Source organism: Canis lupus, chromosome 29, assembly GCF_011100685.1.
Source record: "Canis lupus familiaris isolate Mischka breed German Shepherd chromosome 29, alternate assembly UU_Cfam_GSD_1.0, whole genome shotgun sequence".
Taxonomy (NCBI): domain Eukaryota; kingdom Metazoa; phylum Chordata; class Mammalia; order Carnivora; family Canidae; genus Canis; species Canis lupus.
The window spans coordinates 22620321-22646148 of NC_049250.1; the positions used below are offsets into that span (position 1 = coordinate 22620321).

A 25828-nucleotide genomic window follows, 5' to 3' on the forward strand; every position below is an offset into this window, starting at 1 on the left:
TAGCACCGCTACGGTCCAGGGCATGATCCTGGAGACCTGGGGTCGAATCCCACATTGGGCTCCCTGCATGGAGCCTGCTTCTCCCTCTGCCTGTGTCTCTACCTCTCTGTCTCTCTGTTTCTCATGAATAAATAAATAAAATCTTTAAAAAATTCAGATAGAGTGGTTGCCTTTGCAGTGGAGAGGCATGGGAGGCCAAGGGATATGAAAGAGGAAAATGTGTAAGTAAGGATATCAGTAATGTTCTGATTATTAAATTGACTGGTAGTTTCATGAACGTTTATTGTATTATTATCTTTATCACTTAAATGTGTGAGATACTTTGTACCAAGTTGTTTTTTTTTTTTTTCATTAAAGGTGTTAAAACAAGTTTAACATTTCTTGGCAAGCTTTAATATACTGCACTGGATCTATAAAACTCCATCTTTCTAGACAAGCTGATGAATAATTATGAGCATTAACCTGATTTTCTCCTGCTTATTGTAGAGTTTTTTTTTTATAACAGAGAAAATCAATTAAGCAGTTATTAATACTTCAAATTTCAATCTCTGGGAGACTTTCACCTGTGTGGCATTATATGCTTTCTTCCAGTTCTGAAAATGATAGTTTTAGACACCTTTTGATCCCCATAGAGCTCTGAAAAGAGCATGTATTTTAGATTTCCAGAACACATTTCTAAAATTAAAATTTCGCTCAGACTATTTTCTCTTCTTTAAAAAAAAAAAAGTCAGAGGGGCACCTGCCTGAGTTGGTCAAGCATCTGACTCAATTTTGGCTCAGGTCATGACCTCAGAGTCCTGGGATTGAGCCTCACATTGAGCTCCACACTCTACAAGCCTTACACAGAGTTGGCTTAAGATTCCCTCTCTCCCTCTTCCCCTTCCCACTGCTTGCTCTCTCTCACTAAAATAAATAAATAAATATTAAAATAAAAAATAAAGTCATAATAAAAGTTTCCCCAAGTAGACTTCAATATATAGATAACTGCTGCCCAGCTTTTTAGTATATGCCATGTGTTTAAATTCAGCCAGACGATATAACTCAGGCCAAAGTTTGTGACTGTTTTGTTTTGTTTTTTTTAAGATTCATTCATTTATTTGAGAGAAAGAGAGAAGGGGGGGGGGGGAAGGAGGGAGGGAGAGAAAGAAGCCTCAAGCAGACTCCCTGATGAGCACAGAGCCTGGCATAGGGCTAGATCCTAGGACCTGAGATCATGACCTCAGCTAAGGTGAAATGCACCTGAGGTACCCAGGTGCCCTGTGAGTGTTTTAAACATGCCTTTTTTTTTCCTGATTGTAAAACCATTATATGTTTATTATGGAAAAAATTTCTCTATTTTTCCATATCTTCTAGTTAAGCTTTAGAAAGAAATGTGCCTTTCTAAATAAGAGCTTTGTATTTTTATCACTTCAGAAAGTCCATGATAATTCACAATCCTACCAGCAGGATCTGAATGCCTGCTGCCCTAACATTTGGATTTATCATTCTTAAACCCTTGCCAATTTTTATGGATCAGAAATTATGGAACAGTTATTTTAATCTGCACTTTCTTGATTACTGAGCAATTTTTCATGATTTAATGTCTGTTCTTTTTAAATGTCTCAAGTCCTCTAGCCATTTTTCTATTGGGATGTTTACCTTTTAATTTATAATTATTAACCTATAGGCGTCCTTTGTGTTTATAAATACTATTGCTATATAAGCTGAAGTTTATGCTGTTTATGATTTGCCTTTTTATTTTCTTATGTTGTTTCATGAATTCGTTTTTGGCTTTTATGTGCTTACATCCATCTGTTTTTTATCTTCAAGCTTTTATCCTTTGCTCTTATATTTAAAAAAGAGTCTCATACCCCAATCAATAAATGTATCTTTAAATTGCTCAGATGGCTTTCCTTTTAAAAAACCATGTATCTGAATTTTTTTTGCTCTAAAAATCTGAGTCAAACAAGTTTTTAAATTCATGAAAATTTAAATTTAACCTTTCCTGAGAATATTTCAGAAAAACATATTATCTATGTTAATCTGATTAAAGATTTATATTCTAGTTTCAGTTTTCCATAAATGAATGGGCCTTAAACTACAAACTCAACTTCTATGACTACAACAGAAGCAAGCTTAATGCTCCTTTCATCCCATCTCCCTAGATTCAACTGACAAGACCAGAGAATCCCAGTTCAAGTAATAAAAAGGCTTCTCACCACTCAGGCAAGTTCAGTGCAGCCACCAATGAAAGGGGACAGAATATCTTTCTGGAACATTTGGATCTTCCTTTACTTGCTCAGGGGAGGAATAGCATTTTCACCTGCAGTCTCAGCAAATACAGGAGTACTGGCATTGAGGATGTGTAGGTCTTGGTGCCCCCAATTGCTCCATTAAATAGCCCTCTATTTATGGGATTTGACTTTGTTCAAAGACAATCAACCAGGGCACAAAAACCTAATAATCTTTTAGAAGTAGACAGCTACAAGTCAGCTACACTCTTAGATTTCCAATATAGTATTTATGTCTAAATAATTAACTTGATCACTTAGTTTAATATTTAAATACAGCTGGCTCCAACTAATTTAATTGTCTCATTACAAAGTGGTTTTGTTATGGGAGGCACAAAAGTAAATTGTTCAGGGAACTCTCCCAAAACACTTAAAAAATCTATTAATCTGCTATCTTAAAATTAAAAGTACAACCCTCACCTGCATTCATACCAAAAAAGCAGGGGTTCTAAATACAATATACAGCATGTGGAAAACAAGACTACAATCTACCATAAGTCATGTCACTGGGATGGTTTGGCCTCCTGGTTTTAAGATGTATAGAGTTTAACAATATATGGATATGACACAAAAGTGACAAAAAATTTGGCAAGTCAACTATGATACTGAAAAGGTCAATATGAATTCTATTCTATCCCAAAAGTATTTGTCCTGGGTCATCTCTAATGAACCTAGAAGAAGCCAGCATATTTCACAGGGGCTAAATAAAACTTTTTAAAAGGTTAACGGAAAAATATTTATGTGAAAAATGCCTCCAAATATTCTTTTAGTGGGTGGATTCAGCACATACCAGTGAATACCTTTGAGCTTAGTCCAATTTTGAATTAAGCTACAGTTCACCTTTAAGAAACAATGAACCTGTTTTTAAGTAAAACCCTGTATTAATAAGAAACATGGAATGTGAATACAAAATAAAAGATATTATCAACGGCACTGTATCTAAATATTTTACAAAGTTTTCCATGAGCCGTCAGTAGATCTTTAAAATGCATGATCTTTCAAAAAACTTGTTAGTCATTCATCTGTAAAAATCTAGCTTTTTATGTGTATGCCAAGCATAAAATTGCCCCATGCTAAATTTAACACAAACCTCACATCACAGAATGATGTGTTCTTGCACTTCAACATGACTATGACAGTGATTCAAAGGATAAAAACACACTTAGAACAGTCAGTCTACCTTTTGCTGCAATTCAGTACAATGAAGAAAGCCTGAGAAGCATGCAAAAATTAGGTCCATATTTTAAATCTGCAGGCAATCAAGCCAGGAGCCAGGCTATGCAATCACAATCACTTGCAAAACCATTTAAACCATTTTTTAGTTGTAATTGTTAGCAGTTTCTTATGACTGTAATCTTTAAAAAAATATCTTCCACTTCAAAAATTAAATGCACATGTACATTAACTTTTTTTGTCTACTTGGAGTTAGGTGCTAGCTATTCCAAGTTAAAATTTTCTTTCTTCTTTCCAGTTCTGCATTCCCTGCTTTTAATTTTTGTATACTATGGTTCCAAGTTAATTTCATAATATTTATCCAAATAATGGTTAGCTAACTACAATTTGTAAAGATATACAGTTTAATAAACAATGTAGAGAGTCACTTTATGATAACATTGTTTTTGGGGAGCCTAGGTGGCTCAGTTGGGTTAAGTGTCTGCCTTTGGCTCAGGTCATGATCCCAGGATCCTGGGATCCAGGCCCACGTTAGGTTTTCTGCTCTGTGGAGAGTCTGCTTTTCCCTCTCTCCCTGTCCCTCCCCCGACTTGTGTGTTAAGAGTTCTCTCTCTCTAATAAAATCTTTAAAAAGAAAAAAAAAATTGTTTTTTACAAAGTAGTATGTTATCTTTTCCGATATTCAAGGATGGTTAATCATTTTACAAATGCTAGATAATTAAAGATACTCAGCATTATAAACTGGTAATGCATAACTCTTAACAGAGCACACTGAATCATAAGATACGAAATGAGTTGCTCAAGGTCAGAAAACATGCCAGCCAGGTGGCCTGCAGTGGCAACCTTAAATTCTTGTCCCTCACATGTGCCATCCCAAGAGAGATCTACTCCAACTTCTGTCTGCAAAACTCTTAACCTAGGCATTCTTCACGGGAGAGAAACCTCTTAGGACAGGATTTCAAACTTAAGGAATTAAGTAGAAAAGAATTTAACATAAATGTTACCCTAATAAACAAATTTAATTTTCAGGTAATGGACTCATCACCTGAATGGTCAACTTCTAAGAAACTAACTTTTTGCCAATGTTGTATTTAAGTGGCTGGGCGATGACTCCGGAGGCCACTGTGGCACCACTAGAGAGGACTAGCCATCAGGGAGTAAAACAGTTACAGTTCAGAGTAGGGCTGCCGTCATCCTCTGTGGTAACCTGAGGCAGAGACCACTCAGTGTTCGTTCACAGGGAAGAACACAGGTATTGGCTTTCTCACCTCTCAGTTTGGAAGGGGTAAGGGATCATATCCTTCTTTCAAATTCTCAATTTGAACTACTGGAGACTGAAGGAAGTTCTAAAGTGTTAACAGTTTGGTTGTTTTAAGCTGGTCCCAAATAGCTTTATCACTTTTAACATTATGTTTAAAGCAATTCTTTCATGCATTCTTACACATTTCTGATCACTGAAACGCACTGGGCTCTTTATACTGTCTCTTCCCCTATTCGCAAATAAGTTCCTAAATCACTTAGCAAGCTTAAAAAAAAAAATAAAAGTTTAGAGGCAAACTACCACTGTTAAAAGACAGAGTTTGCAGGTAATCTATAATGTGATTTCATGGTAAGACTATCAAGTTAATAACTACCTGACTTCCATGTTCAAAAGCACAATGTTTATATTCTTTGAAAAAATACCTAGTGCCAAAAGTAACTATTCAAATATAAACTATATGTACATTGGCCACCTGGTACATTTAAAAACATCTGACAGATTAAAAGTATATAAGAATGGGAGGCACCTGGGTGGCATACTTATGTTGAGCATCCAACTCTTGGTTTTAGCTCAGGTCTGATCTCAGGGTCATGAGATCAAGCCCCGCGTTAGGCTCCATGCTCAGTGGGGAGTCTGCTTGAGATTCTCTCTCCCTCTCTCTCTGCCCCTCCCCCAATACTTTCTCTAAAAAAAATACATCTTAAAAAAAATTTTTTTAAGTGTAAAAATGGAATTTTTGATAAGCCTACATAGAATTATACAATTTTCATTTGAAAAGGGAGGGAGAAGGCACAGAAGAAAATCAATATTCATCATGTACTTACTAGGAAACAGGTACCATGCTTAGTATTTTACAAAAAACTAAAATCAATTCAATGCTTCTTATATTTCCTTACCAAGTAATTATAAACCTATCTATTCAAACATCAAAGGAATTAAACATAAACTCTCTGAGAATCCTGACTTGATTCCATTTTTTTCTTTGGGCCATGTACTAAATTAAACCTATCACATTCATCATTCTTATATATATAGACCAAAGGCTCAGAGTCCTATTAAATTATCCCAGAATGTAACTCATGAATACTATTACCTCACTGAAATATTCAAGAGGCTACTTTTGATGATCCAAGAATTCAATTCTCATAAGTATGCTCTGATAGAAGTTTGTTACTACTTTCATTAAACATCAAGAGATGAGCTGTTAATATTGAAAAATACTCTTCATTATAACCATTTACATACTTAAGCTTAGTCAGCTTCCAAAGGTTATAAGGAAGAGAAATAGAGTTAGAAATGAGATAAATTTGGCTTCACTGAGGACTTTGTTTCATAGGGTCTGCACTGGCTGGCTATTTTGTTTTACTGATATACAGTACATTGGTCATGTCAGGGAAAACAGATGCTTTTTGAGAGAGGTAGAAGGAAGTTAAAAAAAAGATGCCTGTGCTTCTAACGCATAACAGCTTGATCACTAACCTTTGAGAAAAGAGATAAACTGAAGGGATTTTCAAGTGTCATTCTTACATTTCTCAAATTTCCATTAATTGATTCTAAGAACTCAGCACAATGTGAAAAATGCTTATTACTATGTTAAATGAAAACAACACAGTATAAACTTTCATCTATATTATAGTTATATAAAAATGTGTATCTAAAAAGAACTGAAAGTTAATTTTTTTAATTTAAATCCAATTAATTAACATATAGTGTATTATTAGTTTCAGAGGTAGAGTTTAGTCATTCATCAGTCTTATATAACACCCAATGCTCATTACATCACGTGCCCTCCTTAATGTCCATCACCTAGTTACCCCAGCCCCCACCTCCCTCTACTCCAGCAACCCTTAGTTTGTTTCCTATGATTAAGAGTCTTTTATGGTTTGTCTCCCTCTCTGATTTCATCTTGAAACAGTTGATTTTAGAGTACAATGGGTTTATAGATAATTGCTTTAATTTTGATTCTTTTGTAATATAACAATGTTGCAATAAGAACAGCTTTATAAAATTATATCCTCACCATGTAGAGTAAATGGTACTCTGCAATGACTAAACCATGCTAAGAATAGGAGTGTTTGTGTTTTCTGTCAGCTCCAGGAAACCATGACTTCCTTGTCTGCCCCACAACATCTCAGGCCCAAATAGATCTAATAAATATCCAAAGCCAGTCTAATCACTCAACTAGTGACGAACACCAAGTGTAGTTATCAGGAAAGTAAAAACTTACTGTTATTTGATGGTTCAGGAAACCCAGCCTTTGGACCACTCCATCCTTTGTTTTCCCCTGTCTGAAAGATTAAGTCAATTGTTTAAATCCAGAGAAACAGATTAATTAAAAAAGAAGTTAACTAATCAATTAATAAGCAAAGGCAAAAGTCACTCACATGATTATTCTGATTATTCTTTCCCTCTCTAACCTCAGAACCATAAATACAAAAGTAACTAATAAGAACAGTATCATTTCTTCCTTTTCTACATGCAAATCTATTCTTATGCCTCTTTCTGCTTTCATGGGTTTATCTAAATTTACAATCTAAGTAATCAATAAAGCCCCATATTCAGTACATTATATACAACATAGGCTCTATCTAGATGGTTAAAAAGTAAACAATTCTTACTCAAACGCTAAACAATAATAATCACCACAAACACTAAAGTGACTCAAAGGGCTTAATTTGACTTCTGAAGTCAAATTAATAATAGAAATATTACTGGGTCTGTTCTGTAAAAGTTCTGTGTCAAGGGTCATGAAATACTGCTCACAACAAATTGAAAACTAAGCTCAAGATTTAAGTAAAACTTGTGATATCCTGACTTTTGTCAGATGATTTGACCTCTATTGGTTATAAAAATATTCAGAGAAACCAATATATTTTGAAGTACTAAGTATTAGTACTTTAACTAATTTTAGTTAAATTAATAAATGACCTTAACTGGTTATATTCTCTTTGTATGGAGCTGGTATTATTGATATAAGGTACACCAGGGGGGAAAAAGACATATTTCCTATCATAATCAGCACTTTATATTTACATTATCAGATGTCAATGTTCAAATGGATAAATTAACTCTATAGATATAAATACAAAATACAGTCCTAGCAAATAGTGTACCACCATGAAAGGATAGAGGAGGAGGAAATGCTCGCCAATGCAGACAGAGATGTCAATGGAAGACCTGGGAAGACCCCACTTACACATTCTCTGTGAAGATGAGATCACAGAATGAGAGGAAAGCTGACTGAGGGAGGTTAGAAGGTTGAGGGAAGTATAGTAAGGAATAAGTCACATTAGGGAGATGAAGAGTGGGCAGATTAGAAGAATGCAGAGTCTCAGGCAAGTGAGGGTTTAGCTGAAGTTGATAATAAATTCAGCATTTCATTCTTCCCTTCATTCTACTTATAACCAGGGTTAAATATTAGACTATATGCTCTATGTCTAGTTTTTCACCTTCAACTGAATCCCAAGCCTCTCTGATTTCCACCTCAATACGCTAATAAAACTTTTTTTAGGGTTTCTGCTTAAACATGACAGAGTAAACAGAAAGAGTAATCTCTCCCCCACCCCACCAAACCTCTCTAAATTGATAATCCAGTAATCCATAAACTCTCTCTCCCTCTCTTCTGCCCACCGACCCTCATACAGAATATGAAGGTACTCAACAGCAGAAGCAATAAGCCTATCAAAGGCTAGAACCAGAAAAGCAGATAAACAAGTTGGAACTGACCTAGCAGATGTGAGTAGGCTGAAACTAGTCTCAAGGGTGAGAAGCCAACAAAGACCTTACAGAAAAGTAAACTGATTTGTGTCCCCAGAACCCCAAAAAGCCTCAGGAATTAGCAGCACACTTTGTACTTCTAAAGATGAATCCTGGAAGGACCTGAAAACAGAAATATTATCTGAAAGTCTTTCAAAGTGCTACGAAATTTTCAGGTCACTTCTGTGACCCCAAAAAAGACAGCTTTCATAAGAAGTGGGTTTTTTTTTTCGTTATGTTACTAGGTCAGCTTTATTTCTGATGATAACCACTAGTCCTTTGGTGCCAACAGAATGAATAAAAGGCACAAACGAGCTGGGTAATACTGACTTGTGTCAAAACAATCAGTTTGCAGCAATCATTCCATTCTCCCTAAGATTACAGCATGCATGTGTCTCCTCTGCTCACCACACTCCACACCTGGACCTCCTTTCCCAGCCTGAAACATAATGCCCATTCTTCAAGTACCAGTTCAAAATCTACTGCTTCCATAAAGTGTTCAACCTCCCCTCTCAACCCAATGATACTCTCTCTCTCTTCTGAATTCCACTCTCAGATGTTTCCAATGTTTCTTGCACCAACTATAACTTTTTGCCTGCATTGTAATTATTAATCTAAGCATTGCTTTCCACTAATCCAGTTTCAATATTTTGCAAGAAGGACAGTGTCTTCTTTCCTTTATGTCCAGCATGGCAGGTGTTCCAACAATTATAGAAAAGAACACGTTAGTGTGTGAAGGAGAACATATTACACAGTGCACTGTCGGAAGGACTCACACACTAAAGGAACTAAGGGACAGGAAGACATGAAGATAAAGGGAAAAGTACATTTTGAGGCTGAAGGTAGGACAAATAAATAATAATAGAAATATCCTTTTGAAGACAACTCTATATACCATATTGACCACATTGCCTGCATGCCTTTTCCCCAAACTCTCCAACCTTCTTCGGAAAGGCTAAAACAGAGAGCCTTTGAACAACACTAGGCACAGCTGTGGGTGGGATGCTCGACCACAGTGTAAATGAGATGGAAGTCCAAACTTATCCTGGAAGATAAGACATCCAATGCTCTTCCTCATTTTGGACTCAGAAGACAATAGCCAGGCTTCTGACCCACAAGGAATGGCAAAGACAACAACAAAGGGAAAAGAATAAACCTTCCAAAAAAGGTTAAGATTTTTTAAAGTTCTCAGAAACATAAAAGAAATTAAACAAGAAAAGGGGCTATAAAAAGGAATATTCTGAGAATGAGGAAGAGCTCTGGGAAGTCAATAATAACCAAAGTAAATAATTTCAAAAAAGGACTGGAAGACACAGTTAAAGAAATCTCCTAGAAAATAGTAAGTAGAGAAGGAAAGAGAAAGGAAGGCAGGCAAGCAGGCTGGCTCATAAAATGATCTATAAGACTAGGAGGAAAAAAAAAAAAAAAAAAAAGACTAGGAGGTATCCTAGAAAGAAACTATAGCAAAAATGGAAGGAAAGAAATTTTCAAAGGAATAATATAAGGAATTTCTCACTTTTAAAGTAGATGAATTTCTGGATTAAAATCCAAATGCCCAACATAATTTACCAAAGAATACACACATCAAGTTAATCATTCACAGATTTCAGAACCCCTAAGAAAAGGAAAAAAAAATCAGAAAAGCATCAAAAGGGGCAAAAACATAAAAGTTTATATATATATATAGGCTGAAGAATCAGTAAGCTTTGGAGTTTCAAAAGGGAGGTAGAAAACATTGGAGGAGTACCTTCAAAATTCTGTAAAAAAGTTATTTCCAATTTAGAATTGGATCTTAGGCCATCAATTAAGTGTGTGGGAAATATAAAGATATTTCAGACCTATAAGATCTCAAAAATATATTTACTCACCAAGTATCTTCTACAGGCAAGCTACTAAAATATGTGTTCCATCTAAACAAGGAAGTAAATTAAGAATAAGGGAAACCTTCCAGAAAATAGGCAACTCAACAAGAGAAGCAAAAGAAATTTTCAAAATAATGGCTAAGAAAAGAACCATAATAATAGCTCTGCAGCAGACCCATCAAACAATTAACCCAAATTAGGAAAGGAAGATAAAAAGCTTCAAGAAAGATTTTAAAAAGAAACTAAAAAAATTGTATGATGGGTTTGCTTATAAGAGAGCTTGAGGGAAAAAAAAAAGAGCTAGAGGATAAATTAGAAAGATGTAGGGAAGTGTACATGTGGAGTATGTATATGAGAGTTAAGTTTTCATTTTTCATAGCAAGAACTCAGACAATATCTAAAAATGAAAAATATAGGGGCGCCTGAGTGGCTCAGTCAGTTAAGCATTTGCCATTAGCTCAGGTAATGATCCAGGGGTCCTGGGATTGAGCCCCACATCTGACTCCCTCCTTAGCAGGAAGCCTGCATATCCCTCTCTCTCTCTGCCACTCCCCCTGCTTGTGCATTGTCTCTCTCAAATAAATAAATAAAATCTCTTTAAAAAAAAATAAATGCAAAATCTAGAAATAGCAATATGAGCAACAGAAAAATAATACAATGAACAGCTGAAGCAAGTGACAAATGATTGTCTCTGGAAAAAGGAAGCAGAAATGGCCAGTAGCAGGGCATTTTTTTAATAAATCTTGAGCCCTTATACAATTAATCGTGATAAATCCTGACTTTTTATACATATATCATCAGTATTATTTTGATCAATATAATAATCAAATCTAAAAAAGAATGAAACCATGCCAGTTATGTCTTGTTATAGAACAAACTCCACAATATAAGTGAAACGCCAACATATAAATGGGAAAGAAAATCAAGATGTAAGAACAGTATATTTTAAATGGGTGGAAAGAATGTTTCACTTTTTCTTAGAATGTAGAAATGTGTCAATGAGAAAGCACCAGAGAAAACGTCTCTTGAATCCATTCAAGATCTGAGATTGTAAAACAAACATGAAAAATGAATTCTAGAGAGTGACAAACCCCTCCAAGGAGAGGTAGGGCTCGCAAAGTGTTTCAACATTGGCAGAACAAGTAAGGAAGAGATGAATGTTATAAATGCAGGTGAGAAGAAAGTAGATGAAATGCTAATAAATTCTATGGGGTGCCTGGGTGGCTCGATCAGTTAAGCATCTGCCTTTGATAGCTCTGCAATAGACTTGGCTTGGGTCATGATCTCAGGGTCCTGGGATCGAGCCATGTGTTAGGCTCCTTGATTAGTGGTGAGTCGTCTTCTCCCTCTCTTTCTCCCCCCTCTCATGTTCTCTCTCTCTCTCTCCAATAAATAAAATCTTTTTTAAAAATGCCAATAAATTCTAAAAGATTGAGTGTGGGCTAGCACAACAGTTCAGAAAAACTAGGATCTCCAGGCAGAATCTCTTTTCCATGGGCCTCTCCTGAGTACTCAGGAGAACAATCAACCAGAGGTACAACTGGAAACCACAGAGAGCCTCAATTGGTAGAGAAGATATGCAGCTGGCAAATATTTGCCACTGAGAGGAAAGGATAGAACTTTTGTACACTTCTCTAGACTTTTCTCTCATACAAAGCAAAAAGCTCAAGACACTAGAGAAAAGAGAGAAACAAATCCTAACCCCCTCTGAAGTACAGAGATTCTTTTCTTCCAGAGGCTGAGGCAAAAAAGACTCATTGTTTCTAGAAAAGGAGTAAAACCAAAAGCTACCTACCCCTGGGGGAAAACAGGGGTACAAAACACTCTTGAAAGCAAGGCCCTACACCAATATAAAGTAGAAGTCTAAATATGCTGACAAGGGGGCAGGAAACTCTCTTGTACCCAAGAGCAACCACAGATCCAAAGTCAAGTTTAACTACCATGGGGAAGGAGGCAGATAAAAACCTACATCTGAAACTCAGGCACAGAGAGACTACTTGAGAATGAGGCTGGGCAAGAAAATCAAGAACTACATCCCCACATGCACCACACTCTTATGATCAAGTAATAAGCACAAGAGCTGACTACAGAGCATATAGATATCCCTTACCCCTTGCCACAGTAAAGGGGGGACTGCTGAAACCTGAGGACAGAGCAGAAACACAGGGAAAAATCCTTCCCAAACCTCACCCCACATAAAACACAGATAATAGCACACCACTACTGAATGAATCAGAAGTCAGCAGTGACGGTAGTAACAACAAAACTCAAAATGAGCTCAACTACTGACAAGATTGATGCCACCCTCCACACTAAGTCTGAAAGAAGAGACATGCCTATTACTCAACATAAATACTATTTAACAGCCTCCACGAATTCTCAATAAACAATGTCCAACACTTATTCAAAAATTATGAGACACTCCAAATTGCAAGAATTGTCAGAGGATAAAGAAGTCAACAAAAAAGGACCCAGAGATGACCAGATGTTAGGATTACAAGAAACAAATTTTACAATACCTATGATTAGCAGGTTAGAAGATTTAATGTAAAAGACAGATAACGTGCATAAATATATGGGAAATCTCAGCAGAAAATAACAGAAACTATAGAACAAAAGCAAATGGAAATCCTGGAGGAGAGTCACAGATGAAAATTAATGCTGATGTCATTATTAATGGATAGGTACAGATGAAGAAATAATCACTAAAACTGCAGATAACTCAAACTGAGGCACAGAAAAAAAATTAAAAAATTAAAAACAAAAACTACTGGAGCTAAAAAAAAAACAATACCAATGGTCTAACAAATAAGTAACTAGAAACTCTGTAAAAGAGAGGAAACAAAGAATAAGAAATATCTGAAGAAATAATAGCAGAGAATTTGACAAAGTAACCAAATTATAACAAAACACAGATACCATGCTCAGTAACCACTAAGCAGGAAAAATACAAAAGGGGGAAAAAGGCTGACTACAGAGCATACAGATGTCCCTTACCCCTTGGCACAGTAAAGGAGGGACTTTAAGTCCCTCCAAAAGAGGAGAAAGGGAGGAAGGAAAGAGGAAGGACAAGGAAGAGGCAAAGGATAAAGGGGAAAAAAATCATATTTAGACATATCGTAGTCAAACTGCTGAGAATTAATGAAGGAAAATTCTGACCGCCTTCAAAGGGGAAAAAAATTTTATGAAGAGGAAAGAGTAGGTAAGAATTACAGCAGATGTCTCATCAAAAACTACATAGGTCAAAAGACAATGGAACAAGATATTTTAAAATATAGTAGTGCTCCTTATCCACAGTGGGGACACTAACAAAAAAAGAAGCAGATAGACGATCAGAATGGATACAGGACTGAAAAGAAGAAATCAAAAAGAAAATTAGAATATATCTTAAAATGAATGAAAATAGAACTCAAATTGTCAAAATCTGTAGAACAGAGCTAAACCAGTGCTTAATGAGAAGTATAGAGCATTAAATCTTATATTAGAAAAGAAGGAAGTTCTCAGATCCATAGTCTTAGCTTCAAGTTTACAACACCAGAAAAAAGAAAATTAAACCCAAAGTCAGCGAAAGAAGGATAAAATAAAGAGCAGAAATTAATAAAATGGAAAACAGAAAAATAGAGAAAAGTAATTAAACAAAAACCTGGTTGTTTAAAAGAGATAAAAAAATTAATAAACTCCTAGCCAAGTTGATCAGGAGAAAAAGAAAACAAATTACCAACAGCAGGAATGAGAGAGGGAATATCACTACAGATGCTGTAGCCATTAGAAGGATAACAAGGGGGGTGGGCGGGGGTGCACCTGAGTAGCTCAGTTGGTTAAGCATCTGCTTTCATTCAGGTCATGATCCCAGACTCCTGGGATCGAGTCCCGTATCAGGCTCCTTGTTCAGAGTGGAGTCTGCTCCTCCCTCGCTCTTGGCCCCTCCCCCACCTTGTGCTTATTTTCTCTCACTCTTTCTCTCAAGTAAACAAATATTTTTTAAAAAAGTAAAAAGAAGGATAACAAGGAAATGCTGTGAACAATTCTATACCAAGAATTTAACAACTTAGAAGAAATGGACAAATTCCTTCAAGGATTCAAACTGCCAAAGTTCACTCAGAAGTAGATAGCCTGAGTAGCCCTATATCTATTTTTTAAAATTCAATTTATAGTTAAAACCTTCCCAGTCTTCCCCAGATGGCTCCACTGGCAAATTCCACCCAAATACTAAAGAAGAAAGATTACCAAAGTCTTCTAAACTTCCAAACTTACTATACCAAGAGCATTACCCTGATCCTGATGTTAAAACCAGACAACGATATTACAACAACAAAAAAATATGGATCAATATCTCTTATAAATGTAGCCATAAAAATCTTTAAAAAATATTAGCAACTCTATTCTAGAAATATGTAAAAAAAAAAAAAAAAAGCTAATACATCATGGTCAAGTGGAGGGTTTATGCCAGTCAGGCAAGCTTAGTTCAATATTCACAAAACAGTCAAGGTCACTTGACAGCCATTAGGATGGATATTGTTTAAGAAAACAAGACAAAATAAGATGCCTGGGTGGCTCAGTGGTTGAGTGTCTGCCTTTGGCTCAAGGCATGATCCTGGAGTCCCGGGATCGAGTCCCACATCAGGCTCCCTGCTTGGAGCCTGCTTCTCCCTCTGCCTAGGACTCTGCCTCTGTGTGTGTGTGTGTGTGTGTGTGTGTGTGTGTGTGTGTTTCTTGTGAATAAATCAATAAAATCATAAAAAAAAAAACCAAGACAAAACAAACACCTACACACACACATACCAAGTGTTAGCAGAGTTATGGAGAAATTGGAACCCTTGTGCATTGCTGGTGGGAATATAAAATGGTACAGCTACTGCAGAAAAGAATTTGCTAATTCCTCAAAATATAAACGTAGGATTACCATATGATCAAACAATTCCACTTCTAAGTATATATTCCAAACATTAAAAGTAGGGATTTAAAATAGATACTGGTACCCCAATGTTCATAACAGCATTACTCATAATAATCAGTAGTTGAAAATAACCCAAATGTCCATCAACAGATGAATGGATAAACAAAGTGTTATATATCCACACAATGGAATACTATTCAGGTTTTAAGAGGAATGAAATTCTGATACATGCGACATACAATATGGATGAACCTTTGAAAACATGCTAAATGAAATAAGCTCAACAAAATGGACAAACTTTGTATGATTCCACTTAAAAGATGGTTCCTTGAAAAGACAAAGGGAAGAATGAGGAATTAGTGTTTAATGCAGTACAGTTTCTATTTGGAATGATGAAAACATTCTGGAAGTACATAAAAGTGATGGCTGCACAACACTGTGAATGTAGTTTTGCCACTGAGATGTTCACCTAAAGTGGTTAAAATGGTAATTTTATTAAATATTACATAAATTTTTAAAATCCATCAGTGAAATTCATTACAACAAACTAAACCAGAAAATTATATAACATATCAACAGACACAGAGAAAGCATTTGGCAAAATTCAAAATGGACTGGTAAGTAAAAAACAAAACAAAACAAAATGAAATGAAAACAATCTCTTAAAGCATGAATACAAGGAAATAACCTGATATAGAGTATCTATGAAAAAAACCCTAAAATCATCATGGTATTTATAGCGGTAAAAGACTGAAATGACTATCCTTTTAAGATGAGGACCAAGGTAAGGATATCTGCTTTCTATTCAACAATCATATCTTTTCAACATTGTACCAGATGCTCTGTATTTAGAGCAATAAAGAAGATAAGTAGATAAAAGCATACAGATCAGAAAGGAAGAAATAAAACTGTTTTTTTTTTTTGTTTGTTTGTTTTTTTAATTTTTATTTATTTATGATAGTCACACAGAGAGAGAGAGAGAGAGAGGCAGAGACACAGGCAGAGGGAGAAGCAGGCTCCATGCACTGGGAGCCTGACGTGGGATTTGATCCTGGGTCTCCAGGATCGAGCCCTGGGCCAAAGGCAGGCGCCAAACCGCTGCGCCACCCAGGGATCCCAATAAAACTGTTTTTATTCATAGATGACATGGTCATCAATGCAGAAAATCCCAAACAATCTACAAACTAAGCTATTATAATTCATAACTCCGTTTAGCTGGGTCGCAGAGTACAAGGTCAATACATAAAACCAACTGTATTTCTATACAGTAGAAAAGAAGAATTGGAAACTGAATGCTATTGCCATTGGGTTAAAGACTAATATCATTAATAATATATCCCAAAACATGAAATACTTAGGCATAAACATAAAAATTGTGTAAAATATTTCTAGAAAAAGTAGAAAACGTTGCTGTAAAATATTTTAAAAAATATAAATAAATGGGAGAGCTAGATCTTGTTCATGGACTGAAACACTCAATATTAAGACACCGATTTGTGTGAAACTGATCTATATATTCAATCCCAAAGAAAACTTCCCAACTGGCTTTCTTTTCTTGGTAGAGAATGATTTCAAAAATTCTATGGAAACGCAAAGGCCCTAGACTAGCCAAAACAATTTAAATTTCTTTATCTGATTTCAAACCTTACTTTAAAAGCTATAGTCTAGGGGATCACTGGGTGGTGCAGCGGTTTAGCGCCTGCCTTTGGCCCAGGGCGCGATCCTGGAGACCCGGGATCAAATCCCACATCGGGCTCCCGGTGCATGGAGCCTGCTTCTCCCTCTGCCTGTGTCTCTGCCTCTCTTTCTCTCTGTGACTATCATACATAAATAAATAAAAATTAAAAAATAAATAAATAAAAAATAAAAACTATAGTCTATACACAGTTGTAATAGTTTAAGGATAGAGGGCAGCCCCGGTGGCGCAGCAGTTTGGCGCCACCTGCAGCCTGGGGTGTGATCCTGGAGACCCGGGATCAAGTCCCACATCGGGCTCCCTGCGTGGAGCCTGCTTCTCCCTCTGCCTGTGTCTCTGCCTCTCTCTCTCTCTGTGTCTATGAATAAATAAAATCTTTAAAAAAATAGTTTAAGTATAGATATATGGATTAATGGAACAGAACAGAGAATCCAGAAACAGACCCATCAATATGTGGTTAACTGATTTTCAACAAAGTTGCTAAGATAATTCAATGGAAAAAGCATTCATCTTTTAAACAAATGGGCTAGAACAACTGGATAACCTACATGGAAAAGGAGGAAAAGAAAGGACAGGAAGGAAAGGAAGGAGAAGGCAGGGAAATTCTTTACCTGATAAAGGATTTGTGTCCAAAATATGTAAAGAACTCTTTAACAACTACTCAAAAAGAAAGCAAACTATCCCATTTTTAAAGAGACAAAGCTTTGAATGGACATTTCAAGGAAGAGATATGAATGGTAAATAAACACATGCTAAGATACCCAACATTATCAGTTATTAGGAAAATGCCAATTAAGTTCCAATGAGATAACATTAATGCACCTACTAGTACAGTCAAAACTCAAAACCAAAAATACCAAGAGTTGGAAAAAATGTGCAGTAACTAGAGCTCTCAAACACTCCTGGTGGGAATACAAATTGGTTCAGCCTCTCTGGAAAACATCCTCACAGTTTCTTAAAAGTTATACATGCACTTATACAAATATGTACATAAAGAATACACTAGAGAAATACATATAAAGACTTTACATGAATGTTTACAGCCACTTAATTTATAATAGCCTCAAACTAGAAACAGCCCAAATGTTAGTGAAGATGAAAACAATAACAGACAATAAAAGAATAAACTAATGAAATACAACAACATGAGATGAATCTCAGCATTATGAAGCCAGACATAAAAGGCTTCCTAATGTATGATCCAATTTATATGACATTCTGGAAAGGCAAAATTATAGAAACAAAAATCAAATCAGTGCTTGCCAGCAGGCTAAACATAAGGGAAGAGATTAACTACAAATATTTCTGTAACAGAAATATTATAAATCTTAATTGTGGTGGTGGTTAATGAATGTGTACACACATACAAACACACATATGTCAAAATTCATTGAACTATGCCTCAATAAATCTGAATTTCTTTATAAAGTGGGGATATATTAGTATATACATGTAGAATATTTCTGTGAAGACATTTATTTATCAAATCTTTATGTAATATTCACTATATTTTAGACAGTATTCCAAATCCTGTACAAATATCAACTCATTGTGGGAGATGCTATTCAAAAGAAAGATTAAAAAAACAAGGGTCTCAGAGTGAAAAAAGACTACCTTTTTTTTCACTGTTCACTCTATGCTATTTGAATTCTTTTAGCCATGTACATATCTTGTATATTTAAAATTTTTTTAAATGGTTTCGCCACATTCATCACAAATCTTTTTATTGACAAATTAGTATATTCAGTCTTTATTGCTGTCTCTACAGTATATGACTGCTACCTACTCCTTAAACTCACTCTCTCTTCCTGTTTACAGGTTTTCTTCTTCCTCTTTCCTGTCTCCCCCATGTATTTTATCTGCTACTGAAAACTTACCACTTACACTTCAGAAATCTCTCAGGTATCTTCCCCACTCTCTTCTCTACCACCACTGCCTGCGTTCAGACCCTCAGCATCTTTTACCTGAACAGTTCTGCTAGCCCCCCAACTGGCCTCTCAGCCTTCAGTCTCATCCTGCTCAAATATATACCCTATATTACTTAAAGGATTGTCTTCTGAAGAATGTAAACCAGACCATGCCATTTTTATGTTCAAATCTTAAATGTGAAATTTCTCAATCTCTTTAATTCACATAAAACAATGGTCTCAGCTATTCTTTACTTTCCAGATTCATCTTCATATTCTCTAGGTTCTAGTACTATAATTTTTGTTACGCAATTAAAGCTCCTTGCTGTTAACACTGAAGGGTTAGTTTTTCCGAATGTAGGGACTAAATTTCAGTCATCTTGTTATTATCTTCAGTTATTGGTGTTTGGCATTAGTGTTTAGTGGGTACAATGGTAAATTTTATGTGTTGACTTGTCTGGACCATGGTGACTAGATATTTGATCAAGCATTATTCTGGATGTTCTGTGAAGGTGTTTTTGGAAGATTTACATTTAAATCACTGAACATTGAGTAAAGCAGATCTTTCTCTGTAATGCCGGTGGGACTAATGAGTTGAAGACCTACCTAGAAGAAAAGTCTGACCTTCACTGAAGAAAGGGAAATCTATAGCAGAAAGCTTTTGAACTCAAATTTAACTCCTGATTCTCCAGCCTGCTGGTCTCTCCCTCAGATTTGGACTAGCCAAGCCTCAACGACTGCATAAGTCAATTGCTTAAAATAAGTTTCTGTGAGTGATGTATGAATGTGTATATATACATACACACATACATATATACACACACATACACATCTCATTGGGCTTTTTCTCTGGAGAACTCTAAACAATAATACAGTAGGTATACAAAATGTTTTTCATATTAATAAAACTAATGCTTTTTGTTCTGTTTTATTTTCACTTAAGATACAAATACGTGTCAGTGCACCTGGGTAGCTCAGTGGTTGAGCGTCTGCCTTTGACTCAGGTCGTGATCCCAGGGTTCTGCAATCAAGTCTCACATCAGGCTCCCTCTGGGGAGCCTGCTTCTACCTCTGCCTATGTCTCTGCCTCTCTGTGTCTCTCATGAATAAGTAAAAATAAAAAATCTAAAAAAGATACATACGTGTCTATGAGGAAATTTATTTTGACATATTTTTATAAATCACTCACCAGTTTTAAGTCAATATAAACGTGTTAAGTTAAAGCAACATATACACAATATAAGAACTGCAGAATCTTGAACACATGTTAGGTTTCATGTTACAAATACTTTTAAAAGAAGAAAAAGCATTGACTAGCCAGGTTATAAAAACAGAATTGAAATCTCTAGCGATACCACACAGACAAATAATTCTTAATCGCTCAAAATCACTGCCTGGATATTCACAGCTGTCTTTAAAAAAAAAAACAAAAACAGATCTAAATGTTTTTTAATAGATGATTTGGTTTTTACTCTAAATTTCAGAAATGTGTTCCTGCAGGAACTGAAAACATCTCTAAAACAGAATCCTTATGTGAGAAAATGGCATGGAAAAAAAAGCATATTGTTTTTGATAGAAATAATTATTAAGCCTGTTTTATGAATTCTCATTTAATATATTGTTTAATAAAAATAATTTCTACATGTGCATAGATAAAATGATTATACAAAATAAAGTTAAGCTAGTTCCTGCCAAGTTATCTGCCAAGTGCTCAATTTGGGGTTCTCTGCTTCTTTTGCAACAGAGGTAGGTGTTAATGATGTCATTAACTGCTGCAGAAGAAATAGAGGACCATGAACATAAGTCTTGGCAGAAAATAAACACCCTCTGAGTTTACCTTTAAATTTAAAGTAAACAGAAAAATTAGTTTATAGAGCGCCTGTCCAATATAGTTCCTGCCCTAAAGGGATAATTCAGGATCTTTATTTCTAGTGTTTTCAGCTGTATTCCAGAAATAAAGGCTAACAAACCCTGTTCTTTAAAAAAGCACAAATTAAAACTGGTTATATGGCAAGAACCACGAGTGAGTCAATAAGCTAAAATTATTCAACTGGTATTATATAAAATACATACAGTGATAAAATATTTTTAGTATTTGTCAATTGTAAGATTATAATTAATATTTCATCTTGGCCCTATAAATGTGCTATTTTATACCTGGAGAATCTATTTTAAAGATACAGAGTACTGCCTTGGCGGGGGAAAAACCTTGGCTTCTACTTTAACAGCAGTTAAGACATTACTTGGAATCAAAAACACTGGAACAGGATTTGTACATCACTCCAACATTCTGACAGGATCGGCATATGTACATGTAAATTCAGCTCTCACCTTGTCAAGTTGATCTTGAAGACTAGTGGATGCTTTATAACCAAGCTGTAACAGCATTGCTTCCGCAGCATTTTTTTTGGCTATCTTTTTGTTAGGTCCTGTTCCAGTAGCAACTTCATTGCCTACTTTGACCTGGTAAGATTAAAGTAAGAAACCGATGATAATTGCTTTGGTAAACAGGAACTCCTTAACACAATAAAGCAGTATATTATGCTTCCGAGAATTCAAAAATATAAAGCTCAGTCCATAATGAAAACAGCAACTAAGATACTATCCCATTTACATGACATTATATATACAAGTGAAAAATACATGGAGACAGTAGGACAATATGGTCCTCAAAATGACAATGGGAGACTATCTCAGGGTGATAGAATCTTCAAGGACTTTTACTTCCCTACATATTTCTGTATTATTTTATTTTTTAAAAACAATATTATTTATATAAGCAGAAAAATAAAATTCACATTATAATAGTTTCTGTTGGTTATGACATTTAGTATTATTTATTTAATAATACTAAAAGACTGAAATGCATGGGTGCCATTTAAAACAATGTTTACATTGCATCTCAAATTTACAAAGGTTTATGTTAAATAGTTCCTGAGGAAAATTAATATACAAGGGTTAATACAATATTGTGGTTAAGAACAAAGATTTCCAGGTCAGATCTCGGTATGAAATTATTCTAGGGGAGCCTGGGTGGCCTAGCTGATTAAGACTGGACTCTCAATTTCAGCTCAGGTCATGATCTCAGGGTCATGCAATCGAGCCCTGCAAGGGGCTCTGCACTGGGCACTGCACCTGCTTCAGATTCTCTGTGTCCCTCCCCGCCAATCCATCCCAGTCTCTTAAAAAAGAAAAGAAGATAAAATTCTACCACTTCCTAACTGTATAAACTGATTCAAATTAGTATCTCTAAGCTTCAGATTTTCCATCAGTAAAAGAGGGGGGGTAATACAACTACCTCATAGTATTGCTCTGAAAATTAAACAAGAAAATGTACATAAACTACAGTGTATAATAAATCATAATTGCTCAATAAACAGTAGCTTTTTATCATGAAAACTATTCCACAATTATCTTTGGCAAACAACTGCTGCATACATATACGTCTATACATGCATTTAAATGTACATCAGCCATCTCATATCCACACATACATTTTCTGAATTGGGTAGTGCTTTTAAAGATGGATCTACCAAGAACTAATGCAAATATAAAAAGTAAATCAGAAAGCAAAAGGGAAAAAATTTAAAAATAAATAACATTTCTTAAAGATTTTATTTATTTGAGAGAGAGCACAAGCAGGGGGAGGGGGAGGGAAAGAAGCAGACTTCCTGCTGAGCAGGGAGCCCAATGGGAGCTCAATCCCAGTACCGGGATCATAACCTGAGCTGAAAAGCAGATAATTTTTTTATAGTTTTTTTTTTTTAAGATTTATTTATTTATTCATGAGAGACACACAGAGAGAGGGCGGGGGGCAGATACACAGGCAGAGGGATAAGCAGGCTCTTCGCAGGAGCCTGATGCAGGACTCGATCCCGGATCCCGGGATCACAACCTGAGCCAAAGGCAGCGACCCAACTGCTGAGCCACCCAGGAGTGGCTGAAAGCAGATACTTAAGTGACCTTAACAGGAGCCACCCAGGCACCCCTAGGTAAGTTTTTTTTTTTTTTAATTTAAAAAAAAATTGCTTAAAGGTAAAAAGTATAGCATTACAAGGAGAAATTAAAAATATATGACTACAGTGGGATTTTTTATAAATTGGTCTCAAAAAATGACCAAAGCAGCAAACCAAGAAGATAATCACAACTTTATAAATTAAGTAATGCAGTCTGAATAATCTATAGGCAAAGACGAAATTCCAATGAAGTCAGAAAATATTTTAAGTAAAAAATGACAGATATACAACATATTGAAATTTGAAGGATGCAGCTAAAGAAGGGTTGAGAAGGAAATATATAGCCATAAAAGCTTAGAGAATGGCAGGAATGTAATGAGCTAGCTAAATATCCAGCTCAAGAAGTTATTAGAGCAAAATGGATCCAAAGAAAATAGAATAAAGACAAGGGCAGAAATTAAGGATACAGAAAACAAAATATAATAGAGAATCTTCAAAAAACGAAATGTTGGTTCCCTGCAAAGACTAATAAGGAGATAAATCAAAGGTTAAGACTGGCAAGGAGAGTAAGAGAAGACAAATAAGAATGAAAATGGGAGATTACTAAAGCTTCTGTAGCATTAAAAAAATAAGGGATGGGGTGCCTGGCTTGGTTAGTGGTTAAGTGTCTGCTTTCAGCTCAGGTCATGATCTCAGAGTCCTGGGATTGAGCCCCACATTGGGCTTCCTGTTCAGCAGGGAGCCTGCTTCTCCCTCTCCTGTTCCCCCTGCTTGTGCTCTCTTTCTCTCAAATAAACAAAATCTTTAAAAAAAAAAAAAAAATAAGGGATATTGAGTATTTTAGCTAAAACTTTTTCAATGTTTAGATATAGTGGAAAATTTCTCAACAATTTCCAAAACTGGCACAGATTAACACCAAACTGTACAGCTCTATAACTACTAAAAAAAATTTAAAACAATAATTAAAAATATTTCCACAAAGAAAACTCCAGAGAGCTTCTCCAGCAAGTTCACCTAATATTTAAGGAAGAATAATGCTAATGTCACAAAAATTTGTCTAAGAATAGAAAAAGAAAAATCAATCCCCAACTATTCAGTGAGCTATTGATTCCAAAATCCAACAAAAGCAGTATAAGAAAATTTACAAACCTATTTCATTCATGAATATAACTGCTCAAATTTAAACTGTATAACAGTTCATTGAACAAAGCAATACATAAAAAGAAAAATCATGATGAAGTTAGGTTTATCCCAGAAATGGAAGACTGGTCTAACATTTGAATTTCAGACAAAATCAATCAACAGAATCTGCTGTTTTTGTCTCTGAGGAGACAAAACATATAGCCATCCTATTAAACAGAGCAAATGCATTTGATAAAACTCAACATCGTTTCACAATAAAAACTCATAGTAAACTAGGAAAAAAGGGAAATTTCTTAATAAGATAAAGTGCATTTTCCAAAAAACGCATAGCAAACCTCAGCAAATGTTAAATTTAATGTTGAAATTTTGAAATTAGAAAAAGATGAATATGCCCTCTACTTTTACTATTATTTAACATTTTAATACAAATCCTAGACAGAGCAATAAGGCAAGAAAAAAATGGTACAGAATTAGAAGTATATGGTGCCTAGGTGGCTCACTCACTTAAACATCTGCCTTCTACTCAGGTCATGATCCAGGGTGCTGGGATTGAGCCCTGTGTCAGGCGCCCTGCTCAGAAGAGAGTCTGCTTCTCCCTCTTCTTCTGCCCCTCCCCCTTGCTTGTGCACACATTCTCTCTCAAATAAATAAATTTTTTTTAATTAACTTTAAAAAAGAATTAGAAGTATAAAAACAAACTGTCATTATCTGAAGATATGATATATAGAAAATCCAAGGATATCTACAGATAAATTGTAAGAATTCATGAGAGTGTTTTCTGTGTAAATAGTAGTATACAATGCCAACTGCATTTTTATATCCCATCGACAATCAAGTAGAAAATTACAAGATATCATTTAGATCAAATGAAAATAAAATACCTATGATATTTAAGAACTTTACAGAAAATAATAAGCACTGAGAAAAGTTAAGATAAACCTAATAAACAGAGATATGCCTGAAAATCAATATGTATCAATTCTCTTCAAAATTCAATGAATTCTCATCAAAATCCCACATGTTTTTACAATACTTGACAAGCTTGGGGACACTTGGGTGGCTCAGTGGTTGAGCACCTGCCTTCGGCCCAGGCATGATCCTGGAGTCCCAGGATCGAGTCCCTCATAGAGCTCCCTGCATGGAGCCTGCTTCTCTCTCTGCCTATGTCTCTGCCTTTCTCTCTGTCTCTCATGAATAAATAAATAAAATCTTAAAAAAAAAAAATACGTGACAAGCTGATTCCAAAGTTTATATGGAAATACAAAGTGCTAAGAGCTTCTAAGATCCTTTTGAGGAAGAATAAGGTGGAGGCATTATTCTTCTGGATGTCTAGACTTTAAAGTTAACATGAGGGAAAAAAGAAAAATTTGGCTGCAACAAAATTAATTACTTCCTGGGCACCTGGGTGGCACAGTCGGTTAAGCGTCTGCCTTTGACTCTCATCACGATCCCAGGGTCCTGGGATTAAGCCTGGAGTAGGGCACCCTGCTGAGCAGGGAAGGGCCATGCATCAGGCTCCCTGCTTGAGAGGCGTCTGCTTCTCCCTCTCCCTCTGCTCCCCCATTCATGCTCTCTTTCTCTATCTCAAATAAATAAAATCTTTTTAAAAAAATTAGTTTTGTTCCTCAAAGGAACATCACTAACATTGGAAGAAAAAAAAGTCACAAGAAAATACATTTGAAATGCCTTGTAACTAAAAAAGACTCATAGTCCAGAATATACAGTGGATTCCTAAATGTTACTTTTTTAAACCAGTACAAAAATGAGCAAGAGAGCTGAACAGGCAATCTACGCGTGAAAGTTTGGATTATTTTACCAGATGTCTCTGAGCTTTGTTTAAAAAAAAATTTAGGGGATCCCTGGGTGGCTCAGCAGTTTGGCACCTGCCTTTGGCCCAGGGCGCGATC

At 35.6% G+C, this 25828-nt stretch overlaps 1 protein-coding gene across 13 annotated transcripts in view; it reads right to left on the reverse strand.

The window, feature by feature from the left end:
- Positions 1-25828, reverse strand: part of STAU2 (staufen double-stranded RNA binding protein 2) — a 296823-nt gene that overhangs the window by 139171 nt on the left and 131824 nt on the right. For all 13 annotated transcript variants that reach the window (XM_038579544.1, XM_038579537.1, XM_038579542.1 and 10 more), the window contains 2 exons: positions 21154-21285; positions 6932-6992 (listed from right to left, as the gene is read on the reverse strand). In XM_038579544.1, coding sequence (XP_038435472.1) covers positions 6932-6992; positions 21154-21285 — 193 coding nt within the window. The remainder of the gene's footprint in view (positions 1-6931; positions 6993-21153; positions 21286-25828) is intronic.